The 16448-nt window shown below is 49.3% G+C and overlaps 4 protein-coding genes across 4 annotated transcripts; 3 read left to right on the top strand and 1 right to left on the bottom strand.

Annotated features, from left to right (window-relative positions):
* Nucleotides 1–631: 631 nt before the first annotated feature.
* Nucleotides 632–2279, top strand: NCS57_00516000 (MFS domain-containing protein; the record flags this gene model as incomplete). The annotated part of the gene is made up of 5 exons (XM_053055094.1): nucleotides 632–736; nucleotides 791–1023; nucleotides 1076–1344; nucleotides 1402–2035; nucleotides 2084–2279. 5 exons carry the CDS (start codon nucleotides 632–634, stop codon nucleotides 2277–2279), a joined length of 1437 nt encoding a protein of 478 aa, XP_052914049.1.
* Nucleotides 2280–4397: 2118 nt separating this feature from the next.
* On the bottom strand, nucleotides 4398–4617 carry NCS57_00515900 (uncharacterized protein; the record flags this gene model as incomplete). Its single annotated transcript, XM_053055093.1, has 2 exons — nucleotides 4398–4465; nucleotides 4527–4617. 2 exons carry the CDS (start codon nucleotides 4615–4617, stop codon nucleotides 4398–4400), a joined length of 159 nt encoding a protein of 52 aa, XP_052914048.1.
* A 2231-nt stretch (nucleotides 4618–6848) lies between these two features.
* Nucleotides 6849–7172, top strand: NCS57_00515800 (uncharacterized protein; the record flags this gene model as incomplete). The annotated part of the gene is made up of 1 exon (XM_053055092.1): nucleotides 6849–7172. One exon carries the CDS (start codon nucleotides 6849–6851, stop codon nucleotides 7170–7172), a length of 324 nt encoding a protein of 107 aa, XP_052914047.1.
* A 1559-nt stretch (nucleotides 7173–8731) lies between these two features.
* NCS57_00515700 (GH18 domain-containing protein) lies at nucleotides 8732–14771 on the top strand (the record flags this gene model as incomplete). Its single annotated transcript, XM_053055091.1, has 10 exons — nucleotides 8732–9757; nucleotides 10439–10492; nucleotides 10557–10743; nucleotides 10795–10890; nucleotides 10959–10994; nucleotides 11053–11316; nucleotides 11687–12031; nucleotides 12372–12836; nucleotides 12924–13529; nucleotides 13858–14771. The coding sequence occupies 10 exons, from the start codon at nucleotides 8732–8734 to the stop codon at nucleotides 14769–14771; spliced, it is 3993 nt and encodes a 1330-aa protein (XP_052914046.1).
* Between the last annotated feature and the right edge of the window lie 1677 nt (nucleotides 14772–16448).

Here is a 16448-nt window from a genome sequence, read left to right as displayed (position 1 = left end):
TGGCTGCTTTTCTTATTCAGATAGCTGCTAAAGACGTATCATCGGGATACTTAGTTATCAAGCAGACAATAGAGGGCGCAGATGTATCGCCGCCACTGGGAGCTCTGCTTGGTCCTAACCCCCCGTTGTGACCTACTTGGAGACTTGTGGGCACTCATGGGACGGTTACTTCCGGAACGGAAATGAAAGGTAATAGTCTACTTCTCAGCCAGGTTCGTGGCGAATGACGGGGCGCTCTCCACCCTCAGTCGCGCCAAATAATGTGGCTGCGCGTGGACGATGGTTTCCGAGCATGTCCCTCCTAATCATACCACCCAACAACTCAGATCCCGTGAAATCCCTGGAGATACCGGCCCCCGCACGGAATCTTCCCCTGAACCCAAGTCATTCCGGGTTGCAATACCTAACCAACCCTGCGCCCCGGAAGGGAAATATCTGGGGAAGATTGCGGGGTAAGTTAACTAGACCATTGATCTGCATGAGGTTGTGGAGAACATTCTAATGTCTCCCTGCCAACTCCAGCCATATGGAGGATAAAAGGACCGACATTGGCCAGTCTTGTTCCTTTTTCAGCGACACCTGATCTCTGTAACTATCACCTTGAAAAACCGGCAACTCCTCAGACACAATAATGATCGGCAATAACCCCGAGACCGCCGACGTTGAGAAGACGTCGATGGATGCTGGCCATCGCGTTCTCGTTCCAGATGCTGCAAATCGTCGGATCAGACAGGCGGTGCGGGAAATCCAATCTTGCAGAACTCAACAGACTACTAACACTTGTGTATAGTTCGATCGCCGAGTCCTGCCCATCATCTGCTGTCTCTATATCCTCTCCTATCTCGACCGTGGTAATATTGGCAACGCCAAAACCGCCGGGGCACAACATGATCTCAATCTCGACTCCTCGCAATGGGCTTGGGTACTTAACTCGTTTTACATCGCTTACATTCTCTTTGAATGGACAACCATGTTTTGGAAAATCTTCCCTGCACATATTTATGTTGCGATTCTCTGTGTTGGGTATTACTCTCTAACTCGGACACATTGAATGATGCTGATGTGAGACTACCAGCTGGGGTGCTGCTGCCATGTGTTCGGGCGCGGCTCGAAATATGTCCCACTTGATCGTCACCCGTGTTTTCTTAGGGATCTTCGAGGCAACCTTTGGTGCTGGCGCCCCTTTTTTTCTATCATGCATCTACAAACGAGGCGAGCTCGGTCTTCGAATGTCGATCCTGCTAGGCATGTCGCCGCTCGCCAATACCTTCGCCTCAAGTTTAGCATATGGCATTACCCATATTCGAGGATCTTTGGAGCCATGGAGGCTCTTGTTCATCATTGGTAGGGCACTTTACGCATCGTCAAGATTCCCATGCTGACGACGAACCTTACACTCAGAGGGCGCCCCTACTGTCCTATTTGCGCCGGTTGTCTACTTCTTCTTGATTGACTCTCCGGCCACTGCCAAGTTCCTCACCGACCAAGAGAAGACATTTGCTATCGAACGCCTACAAGTCCGCGACAACACATCACGAGGCACCGTCAGCTGGAAGCAAATCGTCGCTGGGATGCTGGATTATAAGAACTATATTCACGCTATTATTCATTTCTGCTGCAATTTTTCCTTTGCAGCTCTATCCAACTTTCTTCCTACTATCATTAACAGCATAGGATATGACTCCATTACAGCTCAGGGCTTGACAGCACCTGTGTACTTGGCTGCATTTCTTCTTTGCATTCTTTCAGCATTTGCCTCTGATAAGTACGGGAACCGCGGGTTTATTGTTGCTGGGTTTGCAGCCATGGGTGCGACTGGTTACGGCATCCTAGCTGGCATGGAGAAGGCGGCGCTCAGGTATCTCGGAGTGTGGTTCTCTGCGTGTGGCATCTTTCCGGCGCTCGCCATCAACATCACCTGGCTGCTCAACAATCAAGGCGGAGACTCGAAGAAAGGCGCCGGTCTTGCCATTTCACTAATCCTTGGGCAATGCTCATCCCTCATTAGCAGCACAGTCTTCCCATCCGAAGACGCGTATGTCAATCCCCTGACTTCTTATGAAACTAGCTGACCTAGTACCAGGCCCCTCTTTAGGACAGGATGTGCCATCGGCTGCGGCATGAGCGGTGTCATAGTGCTTCTGTCGCTAGGCATGCACTTCGCTCTGGCAAGAGAGAATAGGCGTAAAGATGAACTATATGGGCCGGTGGATTCTGATGTACAAGTGGATGTCTCTGAGGAGGGGGATTATGACCGTCACTTTCGATATTTCACGTGAGGGGGGATCGGTTAGACTGCATCTCCAATGACCGCAGCAGCCAACATGGAGTTAGTCTAATCTATTACCGTAGTGGCGCGAGGAGATTGTTGCCGCTCGCGTGTGCGATGTCAACTGGTACGGTATTGTGTTCTTTGTCATGGTTGAAGCCCGATCCTTGATGGGATAACTGAGCTAGAAGACAGTCAACTGGAGCGAGACTCACGAAGGCGTTATCAACCTATTCGAGAGGACGATTCGCTACCTTAGAGGTCTTCTTAGCACCTATGAACTAAGCGATGGGGAAGTTATATTTAAGAAGGTCATCGAACTCGGAGAGATGCTATATGTCGCCTCTGACACCCCAATCATCTGCCCAGCTTCTCGCTCAACTTTGACGACGTCCGGAACAGACAATAAGTCGGCGGCGTCCTCAACCCCCCTGCGTCCCCTAACTCCCCGGCGATCCCGAGTTCCACGATGTCATAGATCGTGTGACCCGGTCCCTGGTGAGAACCTAGAACAACACGCGCTTACTAGGAATGTGACTTCTCTGCCTCGACTTTCAGGGCACTTAAGTGAACGACAACCTTTCAACTTCAGGCCAATCACGTCCATCGGGGCCACACTTCTTTTTTGCCCTTAGAAACGCGTCCCGTTTCCAAGAATCCGACCAAGACGCGAACCTTCCTCACCTCCTGCTCGTAAGCAGACTACTGGCAAAGATGAATAATCAGCTCTCGCTGCCCTTTATCCCTATAATAGCAGCTTCGATAGAAAGTGTGTAATTTCATGAAGATAATTATGGCAGGGGTCAACGTACGGACGAGAAGTGTGTAATTTAGTAAATTACAAGTGATCCTTGGTACAGTAGGCTCTCCGTTGATGCGAGTGGACATCACGGGTATTCTAGGCGGAGTCAAATGCGACAGCAATTGTAGATAGTTTAGCTCAGCACGTCCTGTGCTCCCTTAGGAGACTTCTGGGGCCTCACGGCCCCCCGGACGAAAAATACACATACATACATACAAATCAAGCCGACATACATACGTAGTAATCAGCCCATAGAGCCATATACTTGGCACTAATAGCTAGGTTCTATTTTGCTAGCTGAGCTATAGTGATCTTATAGTAGTTCTGAATAGATATATATATTATCGTCTTACTCACGAGATAGAACTTTTTATAGTTCTTAATTATGCCAGGTTGGAAAGGAGTAGGGGTTATATCTCCCTTAGGTAGCTAGGTTAGGGATGGCTGCTGCCTGATGATACTTATGTAGACGTGATAATTAGCCCATAAGGCCGTATACTTAGAGCTAATAGCTGGATTCTACTTAGCTAGCTAGGCTATGGTGATTTTATAATAGTTTTAGATCGAAGCGTAGGTTATTATCTTATTGACTAAATAGAATTTGTTGCACTTATTTATTATTCCGGCCTGGATTGGCGACGGGGTAGAAATTCTATTGCTAGGGGTTATCGGGGAGGGGGTTGGGGGCTTCTAATTAATAACCGAGATATAGATATGGTAGCCTGCGAGAAGAGCCTAGTAGTTAGTGCTAATACTTGGGTTCTAAGAGTAAAAGTCTTTGAGAGGTAGCTTATAGTAATCGCGGATAGAAGTATAAGTCGTAGTCTTACTAACTAAGTAGAACTTATTATAGTCCTTTTGTATATTACCCTAGATAGGAGAAGGTATTATGATATTGTTACTAGGTATCGTTAGAGAGGGCTTAGCGGTAGTAATTAGTTTGGGCTTATAGTCGATGGTGCTAATATAAATGTGGTAGCCTGCTAATAATATGCGATAGTCTAAGCCCACGGTAGGATTCTATTTCTTAAAAGTGGCTAAAGGTAACTTATAGTAGTTCTTAATAGAGGTATAAGTTATTATTTTACTAACTAAGTGAAATTTATTATAGTTCTTAATTATACTATCTTAAATAGGTGATAGTATTTTAATGCTATTAATGGGTATAGGCTTAGTAGGCGTAGGTTTATAACTAATAATGGATATATAAGCGTATATATTAGCCTAGAGGCTAGTATAGTTGGTTCCTGTGTCTAAATTCCACTTAGTAAACTTAGTGAGAGTGATTCTGTGCTTAGATATAATAGCAGCGTAACCGTCGCCCTTCTAGATAAGGTAGAACTTATTGCAGTTATTAACCATGCTAGGCTGGATCGGGTCGGGTGTCTTGATGCCTGGTATAACATGTTAGCATAGATTGTACGTTTCATCAGATTTTGGAAAGATGTATCAAACCATTTGAAGGCGCAGTTGATGAAGGCTCAGGCTTCTTGGTCGGTTCTGGCTCTGGCTCCGGGTCTGGGTCCCCGGGAGTGGGCTCGAACATGGCCTCAACGCAGTAGGATCGGCCGACAGTCAGACCCTCACAGTTAGACTCGATAGATGGGTTCTATAGATTTAATCGTCAGATATCATGCTTGATCAACCGGCCGCCTAAGAGATACATACCTAACGTCTGAACTGATCGATATTGATCATGTTATTAGATAGGAGCTTATCATATGAGATCTTATCGTCGTAGTCGTGCCACTAAGTGTAATACTCGGTGGTTTTGCTATCACGAGGGTAACTGGGAGTGGCACCTCTTCGCTTATGAGGCTTGCGGATGGTTATACCTAAGGCCAGCTGAGAGCTTCCTAGGAGAAGAAAGATAATATTTTGGGCAAATATATTGCTGGGAAGCCAAGATATGAGAAGGCAGTGGAGAAGTTAGCGATGGAATAAAAAGAGATAAACGTTAAGAGAGCCCTACTTATAATAAGCTCGCTCATAGTAGGTGCTTAATTCCCACTTAAGTTTATCTAAAATCCGGGTGATAGTAGCAGCTAAGTCAAATAATTTCTATTGTCTGATACTTTCTTATAACAACCTAGCATGTATGATTATAAGGAAATGATAACCCGCATGATCTGAAATTACATCTACAAGACTTTGCACCATAACCGTTGACTGTGGGCAGGTCTTCCGTTCAGGATACGGTACCTTAAGTTCCGGCTACAGCCTCGGTCCCCAAAATCGGAGGCTAGTGTTTAGATTTGCCTATGGAGCCAAAGATATGGGGATCAAAATGGGTCCCCGCGACCCTCGAGATGATTCACAACCCTTGATGCTAGCCCGGGACGCCTCGGCGCGTACCGCTGAACACTCCGCCTATTTCCCTGTAAGGAGAAATCTGATGGTATTGGCGGAATAGAGTTTAGAGCACAGAATTGGGGTGTGTGTTCAGATAAGGAAGGCCGTATGAGGAACGAGCTGTTGTTGGTACCAGGATAATGACAACCACCGTAAAGTATTGGTCCCTACGCCTATGAGCGACAGGGGCATCCGGTAGCATCCGACCAGCCACCAATAGATGGTGGCGTTTTGATGATTAGCACTTAATCTACTCCGCACAAGATCCCAAAAAAGACCCAGGCTGCCAGGTCGGCTAGGCAAGTAGGGGAGGCGGGCAACCACGTCGGTAGTGCCGACTAGATACCGAGCTCACTTGATACACGCATCCTTCTCTATCCAAAGGCTGATTTGACCGGTCCTCTACACTATGTAAGATGTGAGATGTGGGCAAGACTAAAAGGGCTCGGGAACAGGCAAAGTGCCGGACAAAACGCAAAACAGTAGGCGTCTTCTCACCAACCCTTGATATTGCGACTTATCCGATTGGGGGTGCCAAGCCATAAAGGCCAAGCCCCAGATACGAGCGATTTTCACTCAGTGTAACGGTGGAGCAAAACCGAAGACTGTAATATTCGGCAACAAAGACCGCCTGACCGAAGATGGGTCCGAAGATAGAGAATGGGGGTCTCAGCTCTCACCTTCTCCAAGTGCCATGATCTTCCGGAGCGAACGGGCTGAAACTGTGGGCTTGCTTCCGTTTTCTATATGTCTCCGTCGGGGAACCTATAGGTCGGTAGCGAAATAACAGGATATAACACCATGGTCACACCGAGATCCATATGTTGTTGGCTGGTTCACGCTCGCCAAGGTAACTCGCATTATGCTTCGCTTAGTGTTAATAATCTTAATTCTTACCCTTGCTCCGCTATCATCTTGAGATTCAGAGGTAAGATGATGGCCACTGTCTTCTCTCCCTCTACACCATCACAACTTCCTCTACCACCTCAATCTTTGGAAAGCAGCCGCATTATCCGCAAACATCAACTCATTATGAGAGTGCTGGCAGCTTTTCTCCTCTTGTCCCGGGCCGCAGCAGCCACGGCACTCATCTATGACGCTCTCTTTCCAAGGGAAGAGCCCATGGTCACCAGGGATCCTCGCGAGTGCAACTTTCTCAATCTTCATCCATACTTCTCCGGCCCTACGCCCACTGGAGCTCTCGAGACTGCTCTCATTTCCTATGGAGACGAACTGAACAAAGACTGTCCGTGGACCGACCGGGACGTCATGGGGCTCAGGATATGCCCCTATCCTGCGCAGTTAGTTTGGTGCGCCTTTAGTAAATCCGCACCGGCGAGCGTCCTGCCAGCCTGGTCCGCCCATGGCAGCGAGGCCGCATCTTGGTGGGGGAAGCATAGCTCTGAAATTGTCGAATACGCTTAGATGTGTCCCAAGAAGTGGTTCTACGCAATGATCAGCGCGCCATACGGGTCGATTAGGCTCAATAACACCATTAACTGGGCTGGCTGCTATGTTGAGGCGCACCCAACGGGTGATAATAAGGCTCTTAAGACTCCGGCACCTAAGTCGACTTCGGCTACGACGGGAATGAAGGCATCTGAGACTGGTCCCGCGGAAACTGAGAGGCCTACCGGTGATAGTAACGGCGTCGGGCGTCGGGCTGAGGATCCTGATCTTTGGAAGGTTGCAGGTACTGGATTGGCCGCCATGGCAGTCAACTCTGTCCTTTCGGGCGTGTCTATTTGATAGGAGACATATATAAGTGTTGGGGGTACGAAGGCGGCTGTTACGTCAACCCAGAGTAGCCGTTAAATGTCAATTATGGTCATACTGGCCCATGTTAAACAAAGCCAAGATATCTAGTTCCTTGAAACTTGATCGATCAGATCTTGAAAATTAAGCAGGTGACAAACAGTGGTTTCCGTCAAAGAAGCACCATAGTCGAAATTAGGGGAGACTGAGTGAGTAGCGGCATTTGCTCTCCGGCGATGTGTGTTCATCGGTGAAAGATGAATAAACTTTTACAGCGTTGCAATTAATCCATCACATTCTCGAATGTGTATAAGGTGACTAACTGAAGCAATCGTACAACCAGAACTGTATATTAGACTCGCCATATCAGCCATGGTATTTACTACTAAGTAATAACCGAATCAGTTTTGCCCTGGAAGAAGGCCCGGGACCTGCTTAGATTCCCTGTTTGGCAAACGTATGAGCCGACTCGAAACGAGTTGACTGAGAGTGGCAGAAGGAGGCCCGGGGATCTGGCGATGGAGAAGCATGTGTCAGGATCCAATAGCCCATAGCCTAGCTGATTGCTCGAGTAACCGAGTGATGTTCTGCTCCTCCGGAAATTAAGAAAGGTGCAGGGTCGTTAATGAACCGCGGTAGAGGCGGGATACCTTTGGGGGTGTAAACATCAGTGTGAGTGACTGAGACCCATGCACCTTTTCATGTGGTGAGGGTATATCTCGGCTGTCTCACCTTAGTCATGGGGCACTCAATGTCGCAACAATGTGGATCATCATGGGTCTGTTCGGCACATTAGTTGGTCTGTTCGTGATGGCCTCATGGGGCTTTCTCTTCGCCTACTCCCCGCCAAGCAATGCGAGCCCTTTTTATCAGATATCCTACCAATCGGGCTTTCCCGCATCTCCACGCCTACAGATCCCAGAACCAACACTTTACGGTGAAACTCAGTTAACCCCAACAACGACAGAATAAGCAATCGCCGTGCCGCGGTCATATTCGCCGATCTTATAGAGGGTCATGATGCAGGAGAGGCAAGTGGGATCACAGAACGCAAGAATTTTCTCATTGAGGGGAATCAATGTCTGGTCAATAGGTAGTAAGAATAGCTTATATGTCGCGATTTAAGCTCAATAGTCATTCTTTTTGAGATAAGCATACTCTCATTCATTTGGATCTCTTTCATCTATCAAACCATCTTGGTTCAAATCCATTCATTCATTTTTTTTATTTACTCCGTTTCGACTTACAATCATTATGCCTCTCTCTATACTTCCTACTCTTCCTAGCATGACATCATGCGGCCTTTCCTGAGATCAGCAGTGATCTATCTCTTATGGGGGACTAGCTTGGTTCACTCTGCTATCAATCTGGACGGTTCGCAGGCTGTAGAGCCTGCCAGTGAGGATGATTTGGATGTTCCTTCACCCATCGGGGACACCAATGCCTACTAGCCTGATTAGCATGACTGCCCCCCGCCCTGCGTTGACTACGCAAACACCCATAGCTGGATTCCCTACCTTTCTGTTGAGCGTCTTGCTCGCTGCGAGGCCCCCATGCTTCTTCAATTCTCTGTCACTCAGCCTCTGGATGCTAAAGATTCTACTATTCTCATCCGCAGCTGCACCATTGGGAACCACCCGACTGCTGCCAAGATGGTCGACAAAACTCCGATTGAGAACCCCAAGAAAGACGAGACTCTCGTCAACGGTGGTAGTCTCAACGTTGCTCCGGCCTGTATCATCACCGGTACTCCTGGTCAGACAGACCTCAGACTTGGTCAAGGCGACGAGGCCAAGTCAGATGGCAAAGATATTGTCACTGTCTTGGAGGGCATGAAGACCTTCTTCAATGACAAGGAGAACTGCGACGAGAAGTTCCTGTTTGCTTACTACAAACAAACCGTCGCCAGTATCTACATTGGCGCCGGCCTTGGAAAACCCACTGTCCAGTCGACCCTTGACGCTCTCGTTCGTCATATCGATGACAACGGCTCCATTTCCAACAAAACCGTCGTCGAACTCTGCGGCAGTGGACGGCGGCCACAGCAAGTTATTGGTGTGGCGATGGATACGACCGGAGACCTTGCAGCAGTGCAAAAGACAGCCATGCAATGGAGCAAGGGTGTCTGCGCCATCAGAGGCAGCATCAAGTCTGCAGGACTGCTCCAAGGTGTCCAAGTCTTTGATCTTGCTGGAGACGACTCTGAGCTTGTTGGATCACAGCCAATGCCAACTCCAGGCTCCAGTCCGACACGTCGAGGGTTGACTTCGTTGTTCAAAGACATGTGGAAACGCGAAGAGCTGGAGAAGCGAGCTGTCTGCAAACACATGCAAGTTGAAGATGGAGACAGCTGCACAACTCTTTCTGTTCGCTGTGGTATCCGTGGTGCCGAGTTTCTCAAGTACAACACCAAAGCCAACCTTTGCGCTAACCTCAAGGAGGGTGACTACGTCTGCTGCTCTGCCGGAGATCCCTATAAGCCCCCCGCTCCAGAGCCCAACGCTAATAGCACGTGCAAGACTCATCTCATTGAGAATAGAGACTCATGTGACTCTCTGGCCAAGAAGAACGGCGTTACGGTTAAAGACATCGAGAAGTAGAACGCTAAGAAGACCTGGGCTTAGACTGGCTGCAAGGATATACTCATAGGATATAATATATGCGTCGGTCTAGGCTTAGCTCCTATGCCTCCTCCACAGAAGGGAGCCGAATGTGGACCCCTTGTCCTAGGTATGAAGCCACCCAAGGATAGCTCGACGTCGCTGGCCGATCTTAACCCCTGCCCTCTCAAGGCTTGTTGTAGCAACTAGGGCTTCTGCGGCGTATTTCTAGATCACTGTAAGATGAACTCCCCCAAGGACGGCGGTCCGGGCACTAGGAAGCCGGGCTTCTAGAACACATGTATCTCTAACTGCAACTACGAGATCAAGGAGAACTCAGGACCGCCAGCCGAGTTTAGTAGAATCGGCTATTAGAAGGCATTTGGCCTTGAGTGGGACTGCCTATGGCTCAAAGCTAAGGACGCTAATACCGACAGCTCCTACACGCACATTCATTGGGCGTTTGCCTTAATCGATCCCGGTACCTGGAAGCCCGTTATTAAGTAAGGCAAAGACTAGTGGGCCGACTTTAAGAAGCTTAATGTTAAGCGTATTGTTTTTCTGGGTGGATGGGCTGACTCTACCGAGCCCGATAAGTATAACATTATTCGGTCTGCTATTATCTAGAACCGCGAGACTTTTGCTGCTAACCTTGCTCAGTTTGTTAAAGACGAGGATATCGATGGTATTGATATTGATTGGGAGTATCCTGGTGTAAGTCTCTCATACATTCCATAGAGATGGTCATCCTGACTTATGCTAATATCATGTCAAATAGGCTCCCGATATTATGGTTGGCGGTAAACCGATCGGCCAGAAGACTGATGGCCTTAACTACCTGAGATTCCTCATAGTCCTGAAAAACAAGATGCCCTCGGGCAAGATAGTATTAATTGCAGCGCCGGCCTCGTACTGGTACCTCAAACAGTTCCCCATTGACCAGATTGCCAAGGTCATTGATTACAGTAAGTAACGCTACCTCTGTTAAAGACAAGTTATAGCTAATAACATTGAAGTCGTTTTCATGACTTATGATCTCCACGGCCAATGGGATTATGGGAACGCAAATGCCTATGATGAATGCCCATCGGGTAAATGCATTCGAAGCCATGGTGAGAAATCTCCGAGATTCGAGATATGTCCAAAATTCCAGCATACTAACTCATAACTCTACGCTTAGTCAATATGACTGAGACCAAAAATTCTCTCTCAATGAGTATGCTATGTCAAAACCATAGTTGCAATGAACCTATTAGTACTGATTCAACCCCTAGTTACCAAGGCTGGCGTGGATAACAATAAGGTCTTTGTTGGCGAGTCTAGCTACGGAAGATCCTTCCATATGGCCAAAGATGGATGCTATGGCCCCATGTGCGAGTTTACTGGTTCTAGAACCGAGTCGGATGCGAAGCCTGGGAGATGCACAAAGACGTCAGGCTACCTTGCCAACGCCGAGATCAATAAGATTCTTCTCTCCGGCAAGATGTCTAAGGCCTTTTACGATAAAAATTCTCAGTCAAACGTTATTCTCTACGAAGGTCTGTTCTAATATCTGTCTGCTCTTGGAGATTTTAACGCTGATAGTGCCAATGACAGGAGACTATGTGAGCTATATGACGCCGCAGACCAAAAACTCGAGACGGGATGTCTGGAGAAACCTTAACTTTGCCGGAAGTATTGACTGGGCCGTCGATCTTTAAGATTTCATGAAAACCGACTTTGAGGCCATACCGGAATGGCCCAAGTCCGGAGAAGGCTGCATCGAGGGAGATGAACTGACTCTCGACACAGAAGATCTCTGTAATTTCTTATGTAAATACGGCTTTTGCCCCGAAAGTCTCTGCGAATGCACCGAGAAAGGTAAACTGAGAGCGCTGCCGTCGACTACTAATAGGGATAACGTGGAAGCCAACGACGTGCTGAGCGTCGACCTGAATCGTCTTTGCAAGTTCGCATGCAAATACGGCTACTGTCCGCCCGATATATGCCAGATTGTCAACCCCAGCCCTGGTGAGGAAGAGGAAGAGGAGGAAGATGAGCGCGTCCCAGGTGTGGTGACAGTGCCTCCCGACTATGACGAAGACTCGGTCAAGAACAGAGACAAGAACGACAAGCAATGCTATATCTATAAGGATGGCTACCAAGAGCCAAACCAACTCGATGGTTGCAAGAAGGCTTGTCAAGAGACGCTAGACGAGGCTGCGGAAGAGGGCAGAACCAGTAACTACGGCTGCATACTCTGGAGCCCTCAGAGTAAGGGTGGACGCGGGAGTATACCATGGAGGCGCCTCCCGTCGAGTGGCAAGCTCATCACTGGAGGCTAATGTAGCTGTGATAACTGGCTTTTGAATGACATGATGGACACTTTCATCGAAGCTCTACCCGCCATCGCCTAGGTATATTGCGTAATCCTCCGTTGCTGTCCGTACTAATAAATATCCTTAGATCGGTTGCTTTATCCTTATGTCGGCCCTCAAGCTCGTCATAGACGTCGGTTTAAGCATTTTTGGAGGCAGAGTGCTTCCTGCTGGCGTTGGTGAGTGTCGGCTAGCTTCCTCGGATTCTTATAGCTCGTGCTAACACTTCCAAACAGACATGGCGCTAATAGCAGCCGAGCTGACTAACTACGTCTACTCCAAGGGCGAGGATCCCCTAGGCGCCTTCTCGTGGTGGTTGAGCCCATGCGGCGGAACCGATCTGGTGCCAGACGAGATCAAGCAGGTCTTCGACATTCTGAGCAACGCACCTACGGGCAAGTCGAGCTACAAGCAGCCCAAGAAGATCAAGAAGCACAGCGGCAAGAAGGGTGACGAAGGGAATCCCCGATCTCGACCTAAACCTGGCACTGGCACAGGTAGCGGCGCTAGCCCCAGCACGCCCAAGCCCCCCAAGAAAAAGAAGTGCAACGTGCCCCCGAGACAGCGGACCAAGGTAATAGCCAGCAAGATACTTCAACTCCAAAGCTGCGACAGCAATGACAATAGGGTCACGGAGCAATATTACTTCAACACCATGACATACCATTCCACAGCGACGGAACATCTGGTCACCAAGACTTGTTCGTCGATATGGACCCAGGCCTGCTATCATTATAGCTCAGCCAACCGAGAGAATCCTCATTGGACCAGACTGACCTGCCCCCAAGCGGCTGCAACGGCATCCCGTGATCGCGAAGGTGCCAAAGCGACAAACGTCTGGAGGAAGGAGCATGACAAGTCCTGGGAGGAAGAAAAGTACCGGGAACAGGATAAATGCGACAGGGACGAGTGGCCCCCCGCCTACCTCCTTGAACCCGATGGTCCTGAAATGCTAGAGGGGGGGCAAACCAAGAAAGGCCAACGTGTGCGCTTTATGCCCAGGGAAGATAACAGAAAAGCCGGCAATGTGTGGAGGGGTGTATGCTTCCACTCGGCCCTGGAAGAACTGAAAGACGACCTGCTGGAATACCAAAGGATGTGCCAAACGGCCCCCATTCTGTCAACAGGGCAGTTACCTCAAGGCAGCGGCGTAAGACACGTTATCGAGCCCGTCATCAACATTCGCCCTGTTTTCACCTTCAGCGAATACCAGCATTCGGCAGCAGGCAACACACCGCTTCGAGATGACGGCCTCTGGGAAAATAAATGCTGGCCAAGCGGCATTGCCAAGACTGACCCTGGCTGGGCCCTGTTGTCTATCGATGAGTGGCACGACAAGAACCCGAATGCAAAGAAATGGGACTATAAGAAACCATACGATCCACCCACCAACGGTGACAAGCCCTAGAGGTGCTTGCTTAGCCAGGTCGGTAATTGGAGAGGGTTTCTGGGTGGGAGGAACGATGGTCTTATGGCACGGTCGCTGGTAGCTTGGAGGAAGAATTGGTAGCCGCTCTCTTTGGATTCCGAAGGCCTGTATAACGCTCGCCAATTATGCATCTCATGCCAAGCAAGGCAATTACCCGCTCGTATCGGCTTTCTGGGTGCCTCAGGCTGCCCCTAGACCCTTGTGCCATTTCACTTTATAAATTCCTTTTGACATCCTCAACCAATACTTCTGTAAACTTGCCTCCTGCATCGCCCCGAGCTTACCACATTCAGATTCCACGAAAGCATTTGAGGGAAAAAAAATGTCAGGGCGGAGCCCGTCTCCACCCGCGCCGCCTTCCAGTCCGCCCTCGGTAACGGAATCGGAATCCGAGTCAGAATCAGAGTCTGATGGCATCCCTCACGAACCTGCCTACTCTCCCCAAGAGTTAGCGGATATCTTTCTCAGCTTTTACAACTTTCTGAAGACGGTTCATTTTCAGGACGTCAATCTCAAGCTACCACCGCCTGGTGGATGGCCAGACCTAGTCCTGCCATCTACCTCACAGAAGTCCGACCGTGTCTACGAAGTCATGCGGCGTCTGCCTTACTTTGACGATGCCCCCGAGGCCCTTCTGCACTACAATTCGCGCCTCTACGATTACACCCGCATGCCTCTCGCCCGCGTCGACGAAGCATTTGGCTTCATGGACGAAAGTCTCAGGGATTCTAACTCCTCGGTGAGAAGAGAGATGGAGATTGATGTTTTTGATACCTTCCCCTTCTCTGATGGCTTTGAGAGGGGCGGAAAAGTTATGTATCTAAACGTTTGGGACGGCGAGATCACGCAGGAAAGTCTTCTTATGGACTTAAGAGAACCTGATGATGCCAGGTCCTACTTTGACGGACTCAGGGAAGATTTCGAACGCCTGAGGCTCATCCCTTGTTACAACAGAAGCATGATTGAGGCCAAAAGAGTTCCAGAGCATAGTGGAACGATTACCGAAGAACAAATCGCGGCTCAGTCGGAAGAATGGGGGACTGACCTGGATGTTCAGTATATCAGGCAACTCTACAGGGGTTTCGGATGGCCTCATGCTTTTCGTAAGGACGAGGCTATCGGGGCGGTTGACCAGCTGATGGAGAAAATCAAGGACAAGCGCGGTAAATGGGAGTTTATGTGGAGCAATAGAAACGGCTTAAATTAGCGCTGGTTGTTTGAAGAAGACGTCGCGTTTTGTTTGGGCAGGAGCTGTAGCAGAGGCGCACTTTGTGGCCATCTAGTTTGTTCTTTTCTAATACATCCTCCTTCATTATGAGTAACGTACTTGATAAGCATGCCGGTCAAACAAGCTTGCAGGTCACTCATACTGTACAGCAAAAAGTAACAATATTAGATTTTCGAAAACGGGCTATATAACTATTAAAAATATGAAAAAATCATTTTTAGATAACGTACATGGTAAGCATGCGCCGCACTTTTCCTAACCTATAGGACTCAAATCGCAATGAAAACACCACAAACCACACCTTCCTTTGTCATCACACTTTCTTGGCATACAAGCGTTAAGAAAGTAGCTCTGTCTACACCTAATTCCTTAACAAGTGCACAACAAACGTCCCAATCAGCGCTTTGCGCAGCTGCAAGCTGCGGCGATGGCTTCGTCAATGACGAACCCGCCTGCTGCCCTGGACCCCTTCGAACTGGGGATCCACACTCCCGCCAATCTCAATCGAGGAGCCGTGCAGCCCTCTTGCAGAACAGCCCGGCGGCCGTCAACGCCCCCGTCGGTGTTTCACCTAGACCCGGGCGGACGGCCCAGGCACCGTCTTCACCACTCATCGCCGCCACCACTGCTGCAGCTACGGAAGGAACTGCACGCGAACACCCCTCATCGATCTTCGAACAACGACCAGTTTCTATCATCGAATCGGCCAATGATCTCGCGCGCGAGCGCGTTGAAGAATACAACGCCAAGTTGATGGTCTTCCAGGCCTTTTGCGCCAAGTTTGAAGAAACCGCCCAGCAATTCACCACCGGACCGCAACGGCGTTTCGCTCAGCAATTGCCGATAGCTTCCTTGACTCCTGGGAGCGGGAGCTCTCCAAGCAACGGATCTACCTCTAAGCCCACGTGCAGCAGCGTCACTGCCGCCTCGCCTCCCGTTACAGGCGACCGTCGGACCCACCCGCCTCAGCAACATCGTCAGCAACAACAACAGCACCTCATCGTCAGGGGCAACCGACGACCGCCGCCCCACCCCGACAGGATCTCCGTGTCTTCATCCGTCTAGAAGCCGAAGCTCCTTATTCGGGAGAAACTCGGTGCCGTTTCAGATAAGATTCGACAAGTATTCCAAGTCAGGTCTGGATGGGCGGTCCAGACTGCCGACCCTAAGACCCGCGACTTCCTCGTAGAAAAGCAGGCCGAGTGGGCGGCTGAATTAGGGGCTACGACAGTAGAAACGAACAAGGAATAGTTCACCTATGTGGTCTCAGACTTTCCCACAAAACTGACTAACTTTTATGGTAACGAGGTGGACAGCGACAGTATTATCAGCGACGAGATAGATATTCAGACTAGACTCAAGCCTATTAGTGTACGTCCTGTGCGACAAGTTTCAGACAACCCCTTGACCAAGACCTTACTTGTGTCCTTCTTGAAGCCTACAAAGAGATACTGGTCTCTCTTTGGCAGCCGCGCGGCTAGACTTCTCGATAAGACTGACCGCCTCAGACAATATGAGAGATGCTGGGACTACCATTTTGCCCGCAACTGCCACAGACAGCCAGTCTGCCAACGCTGCGGTAAGACTGGACACAGTGCAGACGACTGTGCTGCATCAGAGCAGTGCATTAACTGCTTAGGTCCTCATGTGGCCAGC

Source organism: Fusarium keratoplasticum, chromosome 4 (assembly GCF_025433545.1).
Source record: "Fusarium keratoplasticum isolate Fu6.1 chromosome 4, whole genome shotgun sequence".
Taxonomy (NCBI): domain Eukaryota; kingdom Fungi; phylum Ascomycota; class Sordariomycetes; order Hypocreales; family Nectriaceae; genus Fusarium; species Fusarium keratoplasticum.
Note: the sequence above shows the minus strand (reverse complement) of the source record. Positions and strands in the feature narration are given on the sequence as shown.